Here is a 24,147-nt window from a genome sequence, read left to right as displayed (position 1 = left end):
AAGTTCTTTAGCATCAACAGTTCTAAAGGTTCTAAAGGTTCTCTGCCCTTTCAGATCAGTGCCCATTGTTTTATAACATATATTTGTAACAACCCCTTTAGTAGGTTGAAGTGAATTTATAATCTACCTTACAGGAATATTTTCAAATAAATAAAAATTATGTTCTAACAGCAATATTAAGAATTAAAAAGAAAGCAATTTCTATGAAAATAATATCGACTTCAGTAATGTAAATGCTTGGGCATAACTACATTAAAAGACATAATGGGGCCAGATGCAGTGGCTCATGCCTATAATCCCGGCACTTTGGGAGGCTGAGGCGGGAGGATCATTTGAGCCCAGGTGTTTGAGACCAGCCTGGGCAACATAGCAAGACCCCGTCTCTTAAAAAAAAAAAAAAAAGACATAATGGGTTGGGTGTGGTAGCACAGGCATGTAGTCCCAGCTGTTTGGGAGGATGAGGTAGGAGGATAGCTTGAGCCCAGGAGGTGGAGGCTGCAGTGAGCTGTGTTCATGCCAGTGCATTCCAGCCTTGGTGACAGAGCAAGACCCTGTCTCCAAAAAAAAAAAAAAAAAGACATAATGAAGTTGCCAGATGTTTGTACTTGTACCTAGAATAAGTGTGAATGCAAGTGCTGCAAATGCAGCCTGATACTACTGTGGTTTTTTGTTTGTTTGTTTGTTTTCCGAGACACAGTCTTGCTCTGTCGTCCAGGCTAGAATGCAATGGTGTGATCTCGGCTCACTGCAACCTCCACCTCCCCAGTTCCAGCGATTCTCGTGCCTCAGCCTCTCAAGTAGCTGGGATTACAGGAGCACACCACTACGCCCAGCTAATTTTTGTATTTTTAGTAGCGACAGGGTTTCACCATGTTGCCCAGGCTGGTGTTGAACTCCTGACCTCAGGTAATCCACCCGCCTCGGCCTCCCAAAGTTCTGGGATTACAGGTGTGAGCCACCACAGCTGGCATACTGTTTTGTATTGATGAGCTGTCAGAGTTACAATTTTCCAACTTTTAAAACATTTTTTAATAAAAGTCTGCCCTCAATTTATACAATATTTGCATTCCTAGGAAATTCAGTATATATTAAAAACCATACAAAAATATTTTATATCTATATATGAAAGGGAGTTGTGTTCTAACCATATATTATTAAAATAGGCATTTCAACTACATGAAAGTGAATGATGAGACATTTGAAGGTCATGAGGATGAGGGACAGTTCTTGACTGTGCTCTTTCCTATCTCAAGGCTCAAGGACCTGCTGCCTGCTGTTCCCCCAGCTGGAATGTTCTTTCCCTGAATCTCCCTGTGAATGGCCTTTTTTTTTTTTTTTTTTTTGAGACGGAGTCTCGCTCTGTCGCCCAGGCTGGAGTGCAAGTGGCATGATCTCGGCTCACCGCAACCTCCGCCTCCCAGGTTCAAGCAATTCTCTACCTCAGCCTCCTGAGTAGCTGGGGTTACAGGCGCCCGCCACCACGCCTGGCTAATTTTTTATTTTTAGTAGAGACGGGGTTTCACCATCTTGGCCAGACTGGTCTTGAACTCCCAACCTCGTGATCCACTTGCCTCAGCCTCCCAAAGTGCTGGGATTACAGGCATGAGCCACTGCGCGTGGCCGACTCTTTCTTAAACTGAGGACTCAGCTCAAATGTCACCTCCTCATAACTTTCCTCTCCCCCAGTCACTTTTCATTTTGAAATTCCTTCAGAGAACTGAAAATGTTTTCCATCTCTTTGAAATGTATGTACATATTTTAAAAAGCTAAATAAGCCTCTTGCTAGTTTTGCGTCCTCAGAAGGTCTTTCTTGCGGGCCTTGGAGCCATCTCTTGGAAATGTGAACATCAAGGATGGTGCTCCATGTTTCTGTCTCTAAGAGGGTTTAAGCCTTGGCTCTTGGTTCCAAGATAACTTCCCATTATTTTCCTTTGGATAAAGACAATTAATAGGTATGTAATGGATTGTACGCGCCTGACCATATGAAACGGTGAGATTTCCTTTTTTTTGGTCTTTGCACTCTCTTCAGTGGATTGCCTGTGATGTGCATCATGGTACGTTTTAGTACATATCCAATAATAAAACTGTTTCATTCTTTTGTTGTACATTGCGCATTTCGTGGAAAGAACAGTTTGGGGTTGGCAGGATATTTTAAATTATTTGCCCACATGGGTCCCCCAGTTTTGGGCATTTGTATGGCAGGCTGATATTCCCCATTACCTCTCCGTACTAATTTTAACTAGTAAGGGACAGGGGCAAGCGCATGGAGCTTTGGAGTCAGACAACCCTGGCTTTAAACTGTGCCTTTTATCAGCATTCTTTAGTACTGTGTGTTGAAGTAACTTCTCTGAACCCCGAATACTTCATCTATAAAGTTAGGAATAATAAATACGTCATAGATTAAGTATGGACATTATCTGATGCATAGCAGGTACTATTCAAATGAAGGAAACGAAGTTATCCTAGGTCCTTTAATGCACTAAATGTTTGCTCCATTTCCCCCTTCTTGGTATCTGTGTGAAATCTCAGGATATAGTGTCCACTAAACTTCAGTGCACTGCCTAATGAGACAACGAACTCCAAGTGCGGACCTTTTGAGTTTAAACGGGTTTCAGTAGGTAAAATATGTAAAGTTCACAGTGCCCTCGCAGTTTAGATGGAGGAAAAAAAATCAGTCGGGGGGGGGGGGTCCCCGTATGCAAATACAGGAATTACAGAAGAAGACAGGACCCCCGCCGCAGCACCACTTCCCCCTACAGGGCGCAACGTCCCGCCGCTGGCGCGGGGGTGGAGATTTGCATGTGCGAAGTCGGGAAGAGGGGGAACCACCTCTCGAAAACCCCGGCCGTCGCCCTCCCAGGCCGGGAGACTCGGCCCCGCTCGGCCGCTCGGCCGCCCGGCGCGCCCCCAAAAGCTCCCCAGCGGCCGGCCCTCTCTACGTCATCCGCACCCTCCCGCCCGCTCCTGAACTTTAAACCACACTCGGAAGAACAACCTGGAGGAGGGGGATTTCTCAGGAGCCAGCGGCCTTCTCACGCTGCTAGCCGTCACCTCCCGGCTCCCGCCGTTCCCTGCGCTCCCGAAGCCCACCCCAAGCTCCCGCTCCCTCGACCCTCTCCCAAGCCAGCCGCCGCAGCAGCGCCGGGGGCGTATGCGTGGGGGCGGGCGGGGAGCGTGCGCGGGGGCAGGCAGGGGCGGGGCGCTGGGGGCGGTCGCGCGCGCGGCGGCCGCGAGGTCGCCCCGCCCACGCCTCCGGGTGAGGGTTGCTGCGTCGGGCCTACGTCAGCCGCGGGAAATTCCCCTCCCGCCAGGCTGCTCGCCTCTCGGCTGGGCGAGCACTCGGCTCTCCCCGCTCCGCCCCCTGCCCCTGGCTCCCGTACGGTGGACGGCGACGGGGTCCAAGGACGACCCGGGGTGCGAGAATTCAGGGGTTGGGAAGGTGTGAGCCGCAAACCCAGCGGAGGGCGGGAAGAAGGAGGAGGCTTCTAGGGTGGTCGGGGGACTGGGGGCCCCGCCGGCAGAGGTCCCTCGGCCTCCTGACTGACTGACTGCGGCCGCCTCCGGCCAGGACGCTCGGAGCTGCCTGCGGGAAGGTGCGGGGAGCGGAGCCATGGCCTCCGGTGAGTGTTCACGGGGCGCGGGCCTGGGCCGGGGGAAAGGAGCTCTTCTGAAGGGGGTCCTGCCGCAGTGAGTTCAGGGAGCTCAGTTTTTGCTGGGGCGCGTTCTGTCTTTAAAATCTCATATGGTAAAATTGTCAGCTTTTAAAAAAGTTACCTGCTTCAGGGTTTGCGTGCAAAATCCAAGCCACGCTCTGTAATTCGATCCTGTTGTCATAGCAGGAACCTTAGAAATTCCCAACGACTTGATTTTAGGATTAGGGAAGTCATAAGCGAACCAAAGGAGGACGAAGAGTTCTCATTAAAAATGTATATGTATTGAAGATGGTGGTTTTATGTTTTAGAACAGGAATGAGGAACCTTCAGACCTCGGGCAAACTCTCTCCCCCTTTTTAGTTTAATTTCATCAAATGCAAAGAGGTGATCCCCCTTGTACTGACAGTTGTACAAAATGTGGCACGGCTTTAAAAATCATCCGTGGTATTTTAACACGAATTACAAAATCCGTGGTATTTTAAGTGTTAATGTTGCTTCGACCAAGTGTAGGCCGGGCGCGGTGGCTCATGCCTGTAATCCCAGCACTTTGGGAGGCCGAGGCGGGTGGATCACCAGAGGTCAGGAGTTTGAGACCAGCCTGGCAAACATGGTGAAACCCCGTCTCTACTAAAAATATAAAAATCAGCGGGGCGTGGTGGCGCGCGCCTGTAATCCCAGCTACTCGGGAAGCTGAGGCAAGAGAATCGCTTGAACCTGGGAGGTGGGAGGTTGCAGTGAGCCGAGATCGCGCCCCTGCACTCCAGCCTGGGCGACAGAGGGAGACCCTGTCTCTATTTAAAAAAAAAAAAATGTAGTTTTTACTGTGAGATAAAGCTCAAGGTTCCTAATCTGACGAATAGAGGCGTTGAATCCCCCTTCCTCCTCGCTGGAAATAAGGGGAAAGAGGAGTTTTAGAATATCCGTGCTTTAAAATAATGGGTAGGAATGAATACAACTTTATCACTTATGTGACTATGTATTTTCCCTTAATAAATGCTCGATCTCTCCCTTTGGGGGGGAATAAGTTTATAAGAAACATTGCAGAGCAAGAAAGTCTCCTATATACACAGATGTGGTTTGGGGCTGCCTGGAGCTTAAGGTTGAGGGGGACGGGAGAGCCGGGGCGGGGGGATAAATCAAGTAGCCTGGGGTCGAGTTGGTCTTTTACCAGGATTTTGGCAAGGTGAGTGGGGGACACTTTCCAGACAGAGGAAGCAGCGTGAGCAAAGGCAGGGAGGGCTAAACGCATATGTTAAATGCTGTACTAAGAGAATGAAGAGGGGGCCCCGTTTATGAACTTGACTCTTACCCCAAACTGCCTGGTCCAGTGACCCTCAGAAGTAGGCTGATGTCTAGTAGAGATGAGGAAGTAGGAAGCTTAAAGAACCTTTTTAAAAGGTTGAGCAGAACAGTGCCATAGCTATTGCTGTAAGCAGAAAAGGAAATTGGGGTGTTTCACATGACATTTGCTTTCAGTTTGTTTGTGGTTGTGAGAATACTAAGTGTAGTTTAAAATATTTCAACTTTCCCTTTTCCCACTTAAGTGACACCAAACTTTCAGATAATCCTGTAAATTTATGAATTCAAAGCATGTGTAGATTAGAAGTGCTAAGATGACTTCAAATATTTTGTTAATGTATTGGTTATCAGAAAGATTTTGTTTGGAAGTAATGGAGAATGCCTAGCATTATAAGTAAGTTCAGGCTCTTGGTGATTTAATCAAACTATTGATATATTGCATGAATTTAATACTTCTAATTTTTTCAGTTGAGAGAGGAAACAACCATTTCTATATAGAGTATTATAAGACCCACAGGATTTTAAAATGTGATACAATTTAAATTTGTTCATTGACACTGTATTTTGTGCTGTTGTGAGGAGGAAGGATTCCCTAAAAGTAAGGAGGAAATGTTTAAAGAAATGGAAAGTTTTAAAGGTTTAGAAGTTGAAGGGTGATTAACTTTTTTTTTTTTTTTTTGGTCTTTTCTAAGAATTGCATTAAAATGGGACTATTTAAAATGTAACAAGTTATTTAAATTGTAATTCAGTTGTTAGAAAACTGCCAGGCCTGGAATAAAAAAAAAATGTTTAGAGGAATCTGTGTACTTTTCCTTAATCTGTTATAAAGACCTTAGAGATAGAAAAAGATTCACTAATAAAATTCTAAATTCCTATTCTGTTTTGAAACAGTAATTTAACCGGAAGAGTGACCAAAAAAAAAATAAATAAATTGCTTAGTTTTTCATTGTCTAGTTTAGATTCTGTTTGTAGTAAGGTAGTATTAAAACCTCAGAAAGTAACTTTTATTCATTACGAAGTATTTAAGAGCATTTCTTCATTTCTTACCAGATGTCATATGTAAATAGGTATATGTAGTTGAATATGTGATAGCTATAATGTAAAAGTAACATAAATCATAATCTTATAAGAAAAATTATGTAATTTAGAATGTGGTTTAAAATCGTGTATATAATATGATTCTAAATTTTGTTTAGATAAGTTAGCAGATTAATTAGGATTTCACAGCTTGTATTAAGCTGCCTTTCGTTGCTTTTTAAAAAAATTACACCTTGATCACAGTCTTTTGACATAATTAATAATAGATATAGTGAAGAAAAATGTTCCCAAACCCATCTAAGGTATGCATAGTAGGCAGTTGTTGCTTTTGTATATTTATTCTATCTAATATAAGTAAAATTAGATATTTTATGTCTGAATTTAAACCTTCTCATTGTTCCAGTAAAAAGAGCAAAATGTCTTTGTGTGGCATATAGCTCTGTTAACTAATAATTAGTGCTGTCTTTGGTAAAATGTTTTAAAATTTAGATGATTTATTTTTCTTCACATTTTTCTTAGTATGGTTCTTCTGTGTCACACAATAGGAAGTACAGAAATGAATTGTTTTTGTAAACCTCACTTCTTACCAGCTATTTGTAGTGTGAATTTCAAGAGAACTGTTGTTTTTCTCGATTAAAGGGGAGAAATGGAAGTAAGCGTGAGGCAACTTAATGTTTAATAACAGAGCTGGAAGTTAGGAATGGATAGCTACAGTAAATGACTTCTTCTTTTAAGTAAAATGCCACACATGAGCATGAATGTTTCAGAAATGCAACACATGAAAAAATAGAAATAACAATGGAGTTAAATAATTAAGGTGACGTATGATAGGCACAGATAAAGGGAATGAGTTAATGTAATGACTAGGGAGGAGCCAGACAATGAATCATAATTAGGAACATCTAGGTTATGCATAATATCTTTCTCAAATACAATTTAAGGGACTCAGAATTTCATTTTGTTCCAACTTTCTCTCATATGGGTTCTCTGAAAATGATTTTGTTTGTAGGCACATGACCCAAATATTGCATGGGATAAAATTGTTTTTCTGAAATTCATATTTATCTGGGCCTCCTCTGTTTTTATTTTTAAAACAGAGGTGATTTGGTCTTGCCATTTGTTTTTAACTTTAATACCTGTATAATCTAGGACAGCTTTTAAAATTTATTTATTTTACCCTGGCACGTGCAAGAGTTTTTTCAAGACTTACCTTTTTTCCCCCTTGGTAACAGAATCCCTATTGCCAGAATCTTTTACAGTTTTTACCTTGTAGTGCATAAATCAGTTGAATACTCATCTGAAAATTTCCTTTCTTTGATTCTTAAGGCCCAGTTGAAAGTCAGCCTGATGTATTGGAGTAATAAAGTCAGCCTGATATATTGGCATAGCCTTTGGCTGATGGGAGACCTGGTTTGAGGAAAAAAATAATAGATCTTATTTTCTTTTTCTCCAAATTGAGTAGAGGTGATATTTGGAAAAATATATATTGTTAGCTCCATTGGCTCCTTTAGGTCTCAGGCAAAGTCTGTCACCCAGGACCTTTATGAGAGACATGCAGTCTAGTCAGCTATTCTCAACTGTGGTGTTGACACACTGGTGTGACAATCATTTGTGTGATGTGTTGCAAGAGTTAAAATATTTGTGTTGTAAATTATTTACTTTTTAAATAAATGAGAGCATTTGAAGGTTATCTCTATATTGTCATTTTTCTTGCTTGCATTTGAATAAGGTTCTTTTTTGAGTGGGAGATAAACACAAGTTCAAGTTACAAGTAGCCAGAATTGCTTTGCCTAATTTACTCATGTCCCAGTCCATATTTGTACCTGAATTTTTAGATTACTTCTCTCAATATGTGCATTGTTGCTTCCATTTCATGTTTTAAGACAATTATTCTTAATCAGGAGTGTGTTAGAATTTCTTGGAAGGCTTTTTCAGAAACATGTATTTGGGCTTTAAAAACTATGAAGATTTCTTTCTCTTCTAAACATCTCAAGTGGGGTAAGGACATGTATGTTTTGAAAAAACTACCTAGGTGATTCTGATGTACATCCCCGGTATGAACTCTGTTCTAGGGATTTCTTTGGATCTAAATACTCATTTGGCTATACCAGGATGCATTATCTTCTTAAATTAAGTTGCATTTATTTTAGATTGCAGATTATGTGCTGTATCAGTTATTACCTCCAGTTGCTTTTATGCTTGTTTTTTAAATTTGGCACTGCCATATTAGCATACCATTCATAATTCATTTTTATTATAACTTCATATAATTTTCAACTTTAGTTTTGTCATGTGTAAGATGGGATAATAATTTCTATTATTTTTCAAATGGAGATTAAAGTTAAGAGAATCAAATGAGAAATGTATATAAAGGGGTCTTAAAATAATGTTATAATTACAATAATTAGCTTTTTTTTCTGTATACTTGACGCTGGTTGCTAATTCTAGCAATAAAGTGTTTGTTAATAATGTGTCTATTTCCGATAATTTATGATCCATTTAAACATTTATTTCAATGTAATTTTTTTATTTTAAAAACTCATACTTTATTAGATAGGCACTATGTTTTAAAATAGCACTCTTTCTTGCCTAAGTGCAAATAAAAACATAGATATATCTTACAAACATTTTGGCTGTATTTTAGATGTTATTCTGATGTATATTAGTCTTTTAAAATACTATTCAGAATATAGGGGTCAGTCCCAGCTTTGCATAGTATTGCTTAAAGAAAAATACAGTAATCGATTTGTTTAGAGTCAATTTTGGAGACGTTTTGGTGCTTTTCAAAACTGTGGCGATTTGAGGTTATCTTAGTTAAGAGTACTTATTTTGCCTACAATTTCCTGATTTATGTTTTACCCTCTTGCACTCCATAGATGACTACTTTTCAACACATTTTATATTCAGGAAGAATGGCACTGTGCAAAGCACAGTACTGAGGAAGGAGATAACTGGTGCATTATACTGATGCATTATATAAATGATTTATAGCTGGGAAGTTTTTTAAAAATCATAAACACAGATAAATCAAAATAGGAACGAGTATGAGGAAATACTGAGGTGTAGCAATCCTGGTTCCTACAAAGCACTATTTTTTTTTTCCTTAGTAGTGGAATCTAATTAAAAAATCTGACTAATCACTTATATGATTATTTAACGTTTGAATAACTTGTATAAACAAAAGACCTTAAGATTTTTTAGTCATTCATTCAATAGATGTTTAATGAATATCTCTGTACAAGGCACTGATGAGTTAAACACAATTTCTGCCTTCAAGTAGCTTGAAGAAATAAAACAAGTAGCTTTATCTCAAGAAGAAATAAGACGGTAAGTTTTCCCTAAATTACAGTTATTTGGAATAATTGCTATACACAGAATACTATGGTAGTTTAAAGGAGGGGAGATTATTTCCAGCTGGGGGAATGTAGAGTATTACAGTATACTGTGTTACTTGGTTGTAATACTCTACATTCCCCCAGCTTGTTAATTTTTACCAATTAAGAGCTTCCGCAGTAGGAAAAATAAATTCCAAGGACTTTAAATACTCAATATTATATGATAACTGATATTTATGTAATTTTTACTATTTAAAAATATTTAATCTTTTCAACAACTACTTTTCTGTTCTTTTTATAAACAATCTAAAGAAGTGTCATGTAACCAATGAAGTTTTGGGTTTTTTTGTTTTTGTTTTTGTGTTTTGTTTTGTTTTGTTTTGTTTTGAGACGGAGTCTCACTCTGTCACCCAGGCTAGAGTGCAGTGGTACAATCTTGGCTCACTGCAGCCTCTACCTCCTGGGTTCAAGCAATTCTCTTGCCTCAGTCTCCCAAGTAGCTGGGATTACAGGTGCCTGCCACCACATCCTGCTAATTTTTTTGTATTTTTAGTAGAGATGGGGTTTCACCATGTTGTCCAGGCTGGTCTGGAACTCCTGACCTCAAGTGATCCACCCACCTTGGCCTCCCAAAGTGCTGGGATTACAGGTATGAGCCACCATGCCCAGCCTCAGTGAAATATTTGAATGCTCACTATGAACCTAGCAGTTTTATTCACACTCTCTCCTCCCAAAGTTAAACACTTATCATTAACGATGTCATTTTATATCAGTTTCCCACCAAGACACCTTTAAATAAGTAGTGGGCAGGGATTTATTTGGCCTTTACTTCAGCCACATAAATTATTTAAAATGTGACTTAAAAAGTAATGTTGATTTTAACAGTTTTTAAGAGGAAAATATACTTTCTTAAATACTCCTACAAGGATATATAAGGATATGAAATATTTGAAATTGCAATGTGAATTTGAAATATTTAAAATATGCAAGGATAAAATTGTGAAATACTCATCTGCATATCTTATGTTTTTGAGTAAAACTGAAATAAGGATTATGAACTTGTTTAGGTTAAAGTCAGTTTTCTCTGGCTCTTCATCTTTTGAATAAAAAAATAGGTAGTAGATTCAAACACAGGGAGTTTACACCATACAGAATAAAATTGAAAGTTACAGTAATACTTTATTCAGTAACCCAAAGTAGAAGCCATGGAATCATCAATGATTCTTTAATTTCTGAGCTATCAGTGATTCTTTAATTTCTCTTAACCCTAATGTTCAGGCACCAGGTGCTGTCAATTTTATCTTTTAAATAATCCTTCATTCCTTTTATCACTGCCATATATCAGACATACCCTCATCATTGCCCACATTATTATAGTGGTCTCTAAACTGATGACGTTGCTTTCTTTTTTCTATCTGTTCACTGTGACTAAAAGTTTTACTCTAAAATGCAAATCTGATCATGTGATTTGCCTGCATCAAAATATTCATTGATTTCATCACACATAAAATGAAATCCACATTGCCAAATGTGCTCTGACTTTTAGTTCTCTTTTTAAGAGAGAAAGTGTATTCCATTTACATTGGTGATTCTTGAATAAACCCTCCTCTGTGGACACACTGTTCCCTTTTCCCTAGAATACCTACCTTTTTCCTCTTCATTTCCTCCGCTCTTTTGCTTCATTAACCGCTCTTTTTCCACTGACACAGTTGGGCATTCCTGACTCTTTCACTCTTATTTCCGCAGAATTTTGTTAGTGCTTTCCTTCCTTCTGTAGTCTAATAATATATGTTGTTTGCCTTGCTCTTCTATAAGGTCCTTTAGAGTGACAGTTGGGATACCACCATAGTATCACTAAATCATTGTTTTTAAGAAAGCATCTGAAATAATAGACACCATTTTTTTTTATTTTTTATTTTTTTATACTTTAAGTTTTAGGGTACATGTACACATCGTGTGGCTTTGTTACATATGTATACATGTGCCATGTTGGTGTGCTGCACCCATTAACTTGTCATTTAACATTAGGTATATCTCCTAATGCTTTCCGTCCCCCCTTCCCCCACCCCACAACAGGCCCCGGTGTGTGATGTTCCCCTTCCTGTGTCCATGTGTTCTCATTGTTCAATTCCCACCTATGAGTGAGAACATGCGGTGTTTGGTTTTTTGTCCTTGCGATAGTTTGCTGAGAATGATGGTTTCCAGCTTCATCTATGTCCCTACAAAGGACATGAGCTTATCCTTTTTTATGACTGCATAGTATTCCATGGTGTATATGTGCCACATTTTCTTAATCCAGTCTATCATTGTTGGACATTTGGGTTGGTTCCAAGTCTTTGCTATTGTGAAGAGTGCCGCAATAAACATACGTGTGCATGTGTCTTTATAGCAGCATGATTTATAATCTTTTGGGTATATGCCCCGTAATGGGATGTCTGGGTAAAATGGTATTTCTAGTTCTAGATCCCTGAGGAATCGCCACACTGACTTCCACAATGGTTGAACTAGCTTACAGTCCCACCAACTGTGTAAAAGTGTTCCTATTTCTTCACATCCTCTCCAGCACCTGTTGTTTCCTGACTTTTTAATGATAGCCATTCTAACTGGTGTAAGATGGTATCTCATTGTGGTTTTGATTTGCGTTTCTCTGATGGCCAGTGATGATGAGCATTTTTTCACGTAGACACCATTTATTGAGTGTATATGTATATATGACACTTCATAAGAATTTAGCACATATAATCTGTCATCTTCACAACAACCCAATGAGGTAGGTGCTATTATGATTATTCCTATTTTACAGAGGAGGAAACTAAGAGATTTTTAATTTTAATAACATTTCCTTGGTCTTACTGTTAGGAAGTAGCTGGGGTAGGATTCTAAAGGCCTCTTCTCCATACTGTTCTGATAAGGCCCACTGTGTTACCATTTCTCAGGATTGCTTGCATTCTAACAGGATAAGCCTTAGTCAGCACTAAAGTGATTAAGGGACACATTATTATTATTTTTTAATGGAAACATCTTCACACCCCTATTAACTCCCCTACTTGCAAGTACAGTTGAGTGTCTATTTACCTTTTCCCCCACAATTTGGATAATAAAAGTAAAGTTGCATACATTTTAAATAGCTTTATTGACATATAATTTATGTACAACAAACTGTACTTTTAAAGTATGCAATTTCATAAGTTTTGACATATGTATACAACCTTGGAATCATCATCACAAGATAATGTCCCCCCGCCTTTCCTATCCACCATATATCCCTGTTCTTAGGCAACCAGTGGTCTGCTATCGTTCATTGTATATTACTTTACATATCCTAGGGTTTCATATAAATGGAATCATGCAGTATGTGCTCTTCTGGTCTAACTTCTTTCACTCAGCATAATCATTTTGAGAGTCGTCCATGTTATTATATGTAGCAGCAGTTCATTCTGCAGATGCATATTTTGAATTTTAGTTATTATAGAAAGTGAATACTTTTTTTTCTCTATTATGTCTTTAGAAAAGGTTTGCATGGGACTGATTGCGCATTCTTTGAGCCTAAAGTCCCTCCTGGGGCTTGTTTTGATATACTGTGTGTAAGTCCTTTAATATTTGAATGGAGATATAAAAAACTTACATATGCTTCTGCAAGGATTTAAATGCATTTTCATTTTCAGTGAATGGTCTTTTCATTCAGTATTATGAATATGATGTAAAATCAAGCAGTTAAATATATTTAACTCACTTTAGGAGTGTGATATTTTACTTCTGAATACTGCCTTCTTTACCCTTCTTGGGGAATCTTGGGGGAAACCCTTCTGCTAGGTCTCACGTGGGAGGCAGATATCTCTGAAGTGGTTATCTCAGAACTTCATATTGACGTTAGCTATAGATATTAAGCTATAAAGTGCTAACCAGTCAATATGGTTTGAATGACTTGTTTCGACACTACTTAGGGACTCAATTTGAATGGGAAAAAAAGGTGCCTCTTCCAGCCAATCTCCAAGATAACATTTTGGCCTTGTTATTTAATGTTAGGAGGAAAAAAATCTTTGTTTTAGTCTGCTGTTATGAAAAAAACAGAAGTGTTAAAATCCATTATTAATTGCTATATTAATCTCACTGACCTCCTCCTTTTTAAAAACTTTTCAGGTGCGTATAACCCATATGTAGAGATAATTGAACAACCCAGGCAGAGGGGAATGCGTTTTAGATACAAATGTGAAGGGCGATCAGCAGGCAGCATTCCAGGGGAGCACAGCACAGACAACAACCGAACATACCCTTCTATCCAGGTAATAGACCCTTCTTCTGTGTCTATCTCACTATTAGTTGCTTCATATATTAGCTATAGCAATTATTTTAAAGGGCCAGTTTCTTCACAGTCATCTCCACAGGTTTATCTTTTTCTTTTTTCCTTTTTTTTTTAAACGGATCCGTCAAAAAGACATCTATTAGATAGATGTCTAAGGACATTTCTTAAATATAAAATGGAGTCTTCCCCACTGCAGATAGTTCTATGGTGCTTGTGTATTAACCTAAGTAGAGCGACTCAATGTTGAGAGTACACTGGCAGCTTTTGGATCATGTTCTTTTTCATGGAACACAAAGATAATAAGGAAAACCCATTCTCTGCAGAGGTGAGTGATATTATTCTGTAGATTAAACATGGATTTGAGAACCCAATCATAATTCTTCTTGGCTAGTCTTAGGGCTAGAACATTTTTTTCTCCTTTTTCTTAACTTTATTCCTTGTCTCTGATTCTCTGGGTCATTGACTGATTTGAAATACCACTTTATAAATACAGTTTTTTCACATTAGCATAAATTTTAAAAAGCTTTTGACCAAAAATGACTTTGGTAAACATACTAATAGTTATAAGATGTACTAAATTTATTTATTTATTTATTTTTGAGACGGAGTTTCACACTTGTCGCCCAGGCTGGAGTGCAATGTCATGATCTCAGCTCACTGCAACCTCCACCTCCTGGGTTCAAGTGATTCTCCTGCCTCAGCCTACCGAGTAGCTGGGATTACAGATGCCCACCACCACGCCCAGCTGATTTTTGTATTTTTTAGTAGAGACGGGGTTTCACCATGTTGGCCAGGCTGGTCTCCAACTCTTGACCTCAGGTGATCCACCCGTCTCGGCCTCCCAAAGCACTGGGATTATAGGCGTGAGCCACTGCGTCCAGCCAAGATATACTAAATTTATTTATTTTTTTATTTTTTATTTTTTTGAGACGGAGTCTCACTCTGTTGCCCAGGCTGGAGGGCAGTGGTGTGATCTCGGCTCACTGCAAGCTCCACCTCCCAGGTTCAAGCAGTTCTCCTGTCTCAGCCTCCCGAGTAGCTGGGACTACAGGCGCCCCCCACCACGCCCAGCTAATTTTTGTATTTTTAGTAGAGACAGGGTTTCACCATGTTAGCCAGGATGGTCTCAATCTCCTGACCTTGTGATCCGCCTGCCTTGGTCTCCCAAAGTGCTGAGATTACAGGTGTGAGCCAACATGCCCAGCCCAATGTACTAAATTTCTACTTTCTATTTGTAAACTATTTTTCTTTGACTTTCAGTGAAGGGTTTATCCTTTAAATGCCAATTAAAAACTTTATTGGCAAAGTAGATTTTGAAAAGTGTTGCTTTTTGTTTTTGTTTTTTTGTTTTGAAAAGTGTTACTTTTATCAACAGATCTTAATTCACTGTTTTATAACTAGATTATTTACAAAATCTATTCTGTTGATTAACTTAAAGGGAATTGCTGAATTATAGAATAAACCAATGGCAAAATTATATATATTGAATTCCAGATTTCTATTTTTATCACATTTTTGGCAGTAATACGGATTTGGGTTATCTAAGTCTTTTAAATGTTAAAATGGATGAGATGCTAATAAAAAGGAAATAAGGAAATACTATTTGTCCAGTTTTTTGAGTCATTTTTAAACTTTTCTTCATAATTCATCTTATCCTATACATCTCTATTTCTAAGATATGTATTTTTACCATTCCAGTAGGTCCTAAACACTTTACAGCTTGAGTTTTGTATTTGCTTACTTATAGTCTTGAGCAATTACCTTCTCTTTCATACAGAAAGAAATGTAATACTTCTTGGTTACTTTCAAATTCTATTTAAATTCAAAATTATGGATTTTAGTGCCCTCTACCTCGTAAGCTACCCATTCTTACTTTACCTTGCTCCTTTGTGGTATGCTGGTTTTTATAGTCCCTGCTTTGTTCTTGCAACTTTACTAGCTTTCAAACTAAGCATTAATTCCTGTCCTCCTTCCTCTTCCATGTTAAACTCTCCTTTTTACTCTGTGTTCTAGCTATACTTTCTATGTGAAATTTGATGTTGTTCAACTCAATTTGATTTATTGCCTATTCTAGAGTAAACACTTGGGGTATGCTTACTGAACAAATATTTTTGTGAAGTGAAATGTCACATATTAAGTAAAATGATCATATTTATGTGCTGTCCTTTCCAATATGGCTTAAATATATTTTCAAGGAATGTTTATGGTATGACAGTACGTTAAAGAGCTGGGCATTTAGTGACTTAACATCTGTTTTCTCATGTTCTATGGATAAAATTTGGGTAGAGTTTTACTTGTTTTGAAAGGAAAATAAGCCCAGTCAAATGATATGACCAATTGAAATTAGGGCAGAAAATATGTCAAGAAACTGAGAGGTAAGTTCTTCTGTACTGGTATTCTCTGGAAAGTTTCATCTAAACTGCAGTTGTTCGTCAGTTGGATTTTATTTATCTAGTGCCAATTACATTATAATTAATGTAAATTGAATTCTCATTTAGTAGATCAGTTTATAATGCAATCTATTTGGATCATGTATTTAATTTCCCCCTTTTTTCAGATTATGAACTATTATGGAAAAGGAAAAGTGAGAATTACATTAGTAACAAAGAATGACCCATATAAACCTCATCCTCATGATTTAGTTGGAAAAGACTGCAGAGACGGCTACTATGAAGCGGAATTTGGACAAGAACGCAGACCTTTGTTGTAAGTACACAGTTACAGACATCTTCAGAAATAAGATAAGACATAGGATGTTCTGTTTCTTCTCCATGACAATCTGTTACTTTTTAGCAGAATAATTTTCTCATTCTACTTCTATTTACTATATTTTACACTTACATTTTTACTATTTGCATTAGAACTACCCTTTCATTCTTCATTAGTAGACAGATCTTATGATAGCAGGAAGACATTTTTATTGTTATTAAAAGTAAACGTAAACTTATTGTATACTGTGATTTCCTTTCTTGGGGTGGACAGTTTTTGAAATAATTTTTCACTCTGTCTTTTTTTTTTTTTTTTTTGAGATGGAGTTTTGCCCTTGTTGCCTAGGCTAAAGTGCAATGGCGCAATCTCAGCTCACTGCAACCTCCACCTCCTGGGTTCAAGCGATTCTTCTGCCTCAGCCTCCCGAGTAGCTGGGATTACAGGCATGCACCACCACGCCTGGCTAATTTTTTTGTATTTTTAGTAGAGATGGGGTTTCTCCATGTTGGTCAGGCAGGTCTGGAACTCCCGACCTCAGGTGATCTGCCTGCCTCGGCCTCCCAAAGTGCTGGGATTACAGGTGTGAGACACCGTGCCCAGCCTCTGTCTTTTCATTTATAGTTAACTTATTATTATTATTATTATTTTGAGACAAGGTCTTGCTCTGTTACCCAGGCTGGAGTGCAGTGGCATGATCTCGGCCCATTGCAACCTTCACCTCCAGACTCAAGTGATCTTCAGCCTCAGCCTCCTGAGTAGCTGGGACTGCAGGCATGTACCACCATGCCCGGCTAATTTTTGTATTTTTTGTAGAGATGGGGTTTTGCTTGTTGCCGAGGGTGGTCTTGAACTCCTGGACTCAAGCAGTCTGTCCACCTTGGCCTCCCAAAGTGCTTGGGATTACAGGCGTGAGCTGCTGTGCCACGCCCATTTACAGTTAACATAAAAATGCCTGGATGTGAGAAAAATCAACTGGAAAACTTTAGAGTTATTATTTAGAAAGTGGCAGGTTATAGAATTAACATACAACAATAGTTCTAAGATAAAAATAATCATGTAATACTTCATGATAGTGAGGCTACCAGAAGATGGGCCCATTCATCATGTTAGAATGTAAATTAATAAAGACGTCTGGTAGGCAATTTAACTACATGGCAAAAGCCTGAAAAATATTAATGCGTCTTGAGCCAGCTGTTCCACTTCTAGGAGTTAGCCTCAGAAAATAATTAAGTGTGTTCAGACATTACGCTCTAATGCTGTTCGTTGCAGTTCTCTTTGTAATGGCAAAAAGCTAGAAGCAATCCAAATAGTAAGCAAAGGGGATTAATTAAATAAACTGATACATTCATGCAATGTACTCCTGTACAGCCTTAAAAATCATATTGCCAATATGTCTATTGGTATGTAAATATAGTCACAATATATTAGATAAATAGGTTTTCTGTTGTTTTTTTTTTTTTTTCTTTTTGAGACAGTCTTGCTTTGTTGCCCAGGCTGCAGTGAAGTGGTGTGATTTCGGCTCACTGCAACCTCCACCTCCCTGGTTCAAGCGATTCTCCTGCCTCAGCCTCCCATGTTAGCTGATATTACAGCCATGTGCTACCATGCCCAGCTAATTTTTTGGTATTTAAACCATTAGAGACAGAGTTTCACCATGTTGGCTGGGCTGGTCTCGAATTCCTGACCTCAGGTGATCCACGTGCCTCAGCCTCCCAAAGTGCTGGGATTACAAGCGTGAGCCACGGCACCTGGCCAGATAAATAGGTTTTAAAACAATATGTAAAGAATAATTTTATTTTTGTTTAAGATAAATTTATACATATACATGATGTGTATATGTTAATACTAAGGTATTAATAGTAGTTGTCTGGGTGGGTAAGATTGTAGGGTTTTATGGTTTTCTTTTAACTTATATTTTATAATTCATTTTTGTAATGAACATGTATTGGCTTTTGGGGAAAAATGAACTAATGGCAATAGAAAAGAGATTAATAGTCTCCACATATATTAGTAATAACCGTTTAGAAAAAAAATACTTTAAATGCTCCTCTTACAATAATAACACAAAACAAAATATCTAGTATTATACACACTTGGCAAATATTTGTCTATATTACTTGACCTCCCAACAACATTTTACACTGTGATCACTCCTTACTTGAAACATTTTTATTCCTTGCTTTCTGTGAAAACAAACTTCCATTTTACTTCCTGCTTTTCTGGCTGTTCTTTCTTAGTTACAGGCAGTTAAATTTTTGGACCACCTCACTTATTGTCCTAATAATGCTCTTTATGGCTGTTCCAACTCTCTCCCCAATTCAGGATCCCATTAAGGATTACACACTATAGGTAGCATTATATTTAACATGAATAACATGAATAATATTTTCATGTTAACATGAAACATTTTGGGCAAGAAATCTATAGAAGTGATGCAGTATAACTCTGAAAATATCCCTTCAGTTTTTTACATTATTGGCGATATTATCTTGGCATTCTATTATAAAGAAGAACTTTCCCTTCCTCTCTTTCTCCATTTAAAAAGTATCACCATAAACTCATGCATTCTTATATTTAATATATTATAGTTATTCTGTTATTCTTTTGATTTTCAAATTGACCCAGATTTGACTAATGCAAGCCTCTTCAAACTGTCTCCTGTGTTTTTTTGATATGCCGTCTTCTTTCTTTGAGCACTTTTTTACTTTCTGACAAAACGAAATGTTCAAGACTTGTGCTTTTCTTTTTTCTTTTTTTTTTCTTTTTTTTTTTTTTTTTTTTTTTTGAGACAGAGCCTCGCTCTGTTGCCCAGGCTGGAGTGCGGTGGTGCGATCTCACCTCACTGCAACCTTCCCCTCCCAAGTTCATGCAATTTTTGTGCCTTGGCCTCCCAAGTAGCTGGAATTACAGGCGTGCACTACCACACCCAGGTAATTTTTGTATTTTTAGTAGATACGGGGTTTCATCATGTTGGCCAGGCTTGTCTCAAACTCGTGACCTCAGGTGATCCTCCTGCCTCAGCCTCCCAAAATGCTGAGATTACAGGCATGAGCCACCATGCCTGGCCAACTTGTGCTTTGCTTGCCCCAGCCCTGAAGTCATCAGCTTTTTCCAGAGATTCTTGGTTCCTTCTGGTGGGGAATGGTAGTAAGTCTGATTGCCTTCTGAACGTATTCCCTTAAATGTCTCAAAAGTACCTTAAGTAGCCGGGCACAGTGGCCCATGCCTGTAGTTACAGCTACTCAGGAGGCCAAAGCACGAGGATTGCTTGAGCCCAGGAGTTCGAGTCCAGCCTGGGCAACAGAGCAAGATTGTATCTCTTTTAAAAAAAAAAAAAAAAAAGCACTTCAAATAGAATATTCTGCAAACGTGATTTTACTGTGATCATATCTCTTTCCCCTCATAATTGGTCTTCTTCCAATGTGCCGTATGTTAGTGATTGCGATAAAAGACCTATAGGTGTCATCTCTGGCATTCCTCATCCAGGTGTACACATTGAATCTACTAACAGTTACCTTCTCAACTGGTTTTGAATCTATCCACTTCACTCAGTGAAATTCATCACCGTCATACTACCACTATAGCCTAAACTGGGGCTGCTGGAATAACCTCCTGACTGGTCTTGCATCAACCATTTTGTACCTTTTCCAAACCCTCTATCTTTCCTCACTTTAGCCAGTGTGATCTTTTAAAATACAAATGAAATTGTCTTTCCCTTGCTTAAAACATTTTAATGGGTTTATTTGGCTCTTGGAATAAAGACAGCATTCCTTCTATATAGCCTATAAGGCCCACATGACCCACCTTTATTTCTAGCCTTCTATTAAACTCTGCTTTCCTTAGTTTTTATACTCCACTCACAATGCCTTCCTTTAGTTTCCTCTGTTTCCACTGCTCTTTTCTAGGGGTCTTTGTGTGGCCTGTTCCTTTTGCCTGGAAGTGTCTTTCTTCTGTTCCAGCATAGGCTCCCATAACATCATGTATACCTCCTTCATAAAACTTGTTATGATTGCAGTTTAGCATTTGTGTATGTGTGATTATTTAATGTATATCTACTTGACCAGAGACTACCAGACTTTTTCTGTAAAGTACTAGATAGTAAATGTTTGGGGTTTTGCAAGCTGTATGGTCTCTGTTGCTCAGCTCTGCTGTTGTAGCATGAAAGCAGCCATAGATAATATGTAAACATCAGTTTGGCGTGTTCCAATAAAACTTTATTTGCAAAGACAGACAAGATGTTGGATTTGGTCCATGAGTTACAGTTTGCCAATCTTTCCACTAGACTGTAGGCTTCTTGAGGAAAGGGATTGTATATCCCCATTACTTTGCAGAGTTTTTGGTATATAGTACGAACCCCAAAGCTTGTTGAATGTCTGTGAATGAATGAATGAATAATTGATTCAAACAATCTCTTGATCCTTCATTTCAGAATTTCAAAAATTACCACCACCCCTAATATTCCGTGAATAGCAGTCAAATATGAGATTATTCAGATGAAACAAAATGAAGTAATATAAATGTATTAATATGAAGAATTCTATAAAATCTTTTACCAAAGAAAAAGAATCAAACCAAGAATCTTTCAAAGAAGTGGAATACTTTTGAGGAAGAGGATTATAGTTGCAAGATTTCAAGAAAGGATTAAGAAGTCAAGATTTAGCTGACCAAGCATAGTGGCTCATGCCTATAATCCGACCACTTTGGGAGGCTGAGGCAGGCGGATTGCTTGAGTCCAGGAGCTTGAGACCAGCCTGGGCAACCTGGTGAAACCCTGGCTCTACAAAAATACAAAAATTAGCCAGGTAGGGTGTCATGTACCTGTAGTCCAGCTACTCAGGAGGCTGAGGTGGGAGGATCACCCGAGCCTGGGAGGCAGAGGTTGCAGTGAGCCGGTATGGTGCCACTGCACTCCAGCCTGGGTGGCAGAGTGAGATCGTCTCAAAAAAAAATGTTTTTTAAGATTTATTTTTGTAGTTATTGGAGGCAGAGGAAGGAAATGTGAAAGATATTTTAGATGCTAGCAAAATTGTAGATGTGAAGAGCATGAGCATAAGACAGCATGAGTACGGAGACAGGCAGGCAAAGTAGCCTCCGGTTGCAAGTGCCATGTGAAGTTTGAACAATAGTGATGTTATTATAATTGAGTTTTGCTTCCTTATTCACGCCCACCCAATTTTACTGATGTCATGGTTTTTCCATGTGGGAACAAGTATGACTGGTGGTGGTGGGGGAGTTCCCCCCACCATCATCTATGCTACACATATGCAAATTAGTAGTATTTGTAGCTATTGGGAAGTTTTTCATAAATGACATTTTGAAACTTGTTAAATTTTGTTAGTATTAAACTTCTTTCTAATACAAAAACATTTTAGTAATTTTTATGATGAATGGCTATAACTTTATATAATGTGGCACAAAACATATTCTACTGCTAATAACAGTGAATTCAGGGCTCAAAAAGCAAATCTCTGTGGAGCTAGGCAAGCAGCATAAATGAGTGGTGTGGATCAAGTGTAGGAGGACTAACACGCACTGTAGCAAACTGAAGAGCCCTGAATAAATGGGGCTCAGTCCCTAGCCTGTTGTTTCTGTGCCAACCTAGTATTGCCAGGTCTTTAAAATGTACAAGAGAAGCCGGAAATCCAGATGTTCATATGCAATTACCTGATTTCTAAATGTAGATAACCTGTGCAGATTTTTAAAAATATAGGCAACACTTTTGTGAGCCTAGCAAAACATACCTGTGGGCTTCAACCTGTGAACATCTCTTTACAGCTTTTGCTTTACATTATCAAACATACAGACTTTATTGATTTGATTCTGAATTTGTTTGGGAGGCAAATTTTACCATTTAATATTGCTTTACTGTTAATCTATATTTTGGTATGTTTGACATAGGCATATTAGTAATTGTAAAACACTGTATGTTAAAATGATATAGTATATATTATTTTTCTTTTAACAGTTCTTAGAAGTACAACCCCACTTCTTTTTTTTTCTTGAGGCAGAGTTTCGCTTTTGTTGCCCAGGCTGGAGCGCAATGGCGTGATCTCGGCTTACCACAACCTCTGCCTCCCAGGCTCAAGCGATTCTCCTGCCTCAGCCTCCCGAGTAGCTGAGATTACAAGCATGCGCCACTATGCCTGGCTAATTTTGTATTTTTAGTAGAGACGGGGTTTCTCCATGTTGATCAGGCTGGTCTCAAACTCCCGACCTCAGGTGATCCACCTGCCTTGGCCTCCCAAAGTGCTGGGATTACAGGCACAAGCCATGCGCCCAGCCATATAATCCCACTTCTTACTCTCTCATCTTTATCAGAGCAATTGGAAGCACATTCATGCTTTGGTATGTACAACTGACAGCATGATAACTTCAGTATTGCTATATGTTTGATTTTTGCAATATTCCTTGTGTTTATAATGCAGTTTTGAATATTGTTTTTTTCCTGCTAGTTTCCAAAATTTGGGTATTCGATGTGTGAAGAAAAAAGAAGTAAAAGAAGCTATTATTACAAGAATAAAGGCAGGAATCAATCCATTCAATGGTAAGTATGTTTGATAAAATCATTTCTATTTATTTGGGTGTTGATTTCTATTTCTTTTTTCTTTCCCTTTTTTTTTTTTTTTTTTTCTGAGACAGAGTTTCGCTCTTGTCGCCAGGCTGGAGTGCAATGGCGCGATCTCAGCTCACTGCAACCTCCGCCTCCCAGATTCAAGCAATTCTTCTGCCTCAGCCTCAGCCTCCAGAGTAGCTGGGATTATAGGCGCCCACCATCACACCCAGCTAATTTTTGTATTTTAAGTAGAGACGGGGTTTCACCATGTTAGCCAGGCTGGTCTCGAACTCCTGACATCAGGTGATCTACCCGCTTTGGCATCCCAAAGTGCTGGGATTACAGGCGTGAGCCATTGTGCCCAGCTATTTATATCTTCAGCCTGTGTTTTAAGTTCTGTGTTTACTTTTCTACTTGTTGACATGTACCTGTATCTGAGGAATGATGTATACTATTTAAAATAGTTTCTTCACAGTTGTTGAAAAAAATCTTATGCACAGAGAGGTTTTTGGTATTGTTGGAGAGTGTCACTGTTTTATATAATAAAACTTCAAAATGTTGTGATCCTTTTGAACATGGCCTTCCTTATGCCACTTCCAGCAGACAACATACACTCCCCCCTTTTGAGTTTTAAATAGGCACTGTGTTTATAAGGTATTGGAGTGCATTTAGCTCAAGGGTAACACTTAATCCCAATGTGGAAGAAGAAGCATAGAAATAATAGAAATCACACAAAGTATTTTCATAGCATATTTGTGTATATGACTAGATATCTACTGTTCAGTGAATTTTATTGGGGATAGCATTTATTAAGTATTTATACTTATGGTACTATCTGCCTCATGCTGTAAGTATAAATGCTTAATACTCCCTGGCTAACTGTTACTTGTAAGCACTCTGTATTGTTTGAATAGATAAGTACTACCACACTAGATGCTGGCATCCTATACTTAGAGTAGCCTCCATTCTGAAGTCTTTGCAGCTACTTAAATATGCAGAAGTCAGGAATTAAATGACTGTAATATTTTCAAAGAATATATTTCTTGGTCATATTTGAGACATCCTGATACTGTTGGTTTGTATTTTTCCTGGATGTATAAAAATAATTTGAGATACGTTGATAATTTAAGGAATATATTCACAGATAATTACTGTTTTATGAACCATAAGATCTGCATCTCTTTTCTCTAGGTTTTATTTTTCATACTATTTAGTATAAAGCGGAAAGTAAAAGTCCCCTTCTTCCCTTCCAGTCTT

At 38.6% G+C, this 24,147-nt stretch overlaps 1 protein-coding gene and 1 long non-coding RNA gene across 3 annotated transcripts in view; one reads left to right on the top strand and one right to left on the bottom strand.

Annotated features, from left to right (window-relative positions):
• LOC129531609 (uncharacterized) overlaps nt 1-3,159 on the bottom strand; it is a 40,484-nt gene extending 37,325 nt beyond the window's left edge. Inside the window, exon 1 of the long non-coding RNA XR_010129974.1 lies at nt 2,996-3,159. This is a non-coding gene — a long non-coding RNA (uncharacterized lncRNA). The remainder of the gene's footprint in view (nt 1-2,995) is intronic.
• A 55-nt stretch (nt 3,160-3,214) lies between these two features.
• Nucleotides 3,215-24,147, top strand: part of REL (REL proto-oncogene, NF-kB subunit) — a 44,388-nt gene continuing 23,455 nt past the window's right edge. The window contains exons 1-4 of one of the 2 annotated variants that reach the window (XM_004029282.5): nt 3,215-3,620; nt 13,466-13,608; nt 16,186-16,334; nt 22,790-22,881. In XM_004029282.5, coding sequence (XP_004029331.2) covers nt 3,611-3,620; nt 13,466-13,608; nt 16,186-16,334; nt 22,790-22,881 — 394 coding nt within the window. In that variant the 5' untranslated portion in view covers nt 3,215-3,610. The remainder of the gene's footprint in view (nt 3,621-13,465; nt 13,609-16,185; nt 16,335-22,789; nt 22,882-24,147) is intronic. The other variant, XM_055377950.2, reaches the window with a different exon arrangement.

This window comes from Gorilla gorilla, chromosome 12, assembly GCF_029281585.2.
Source record: "Gorilla gorilla gorilla isolate KB3781 chromosome 12, NHGRI_mGorGor1-v2.1_pri, whole genome shotgun sequence".
NCBI lineage: Eukaryota > Metazoa > Chordata > Mammalia > Primates > Hominidae > Gorilla > Gorilla gorilla.
Note: the sequence above shows the minus strand (reverse complement) of the source record. Positions and strands in the feature narration are given on the sequence as shown.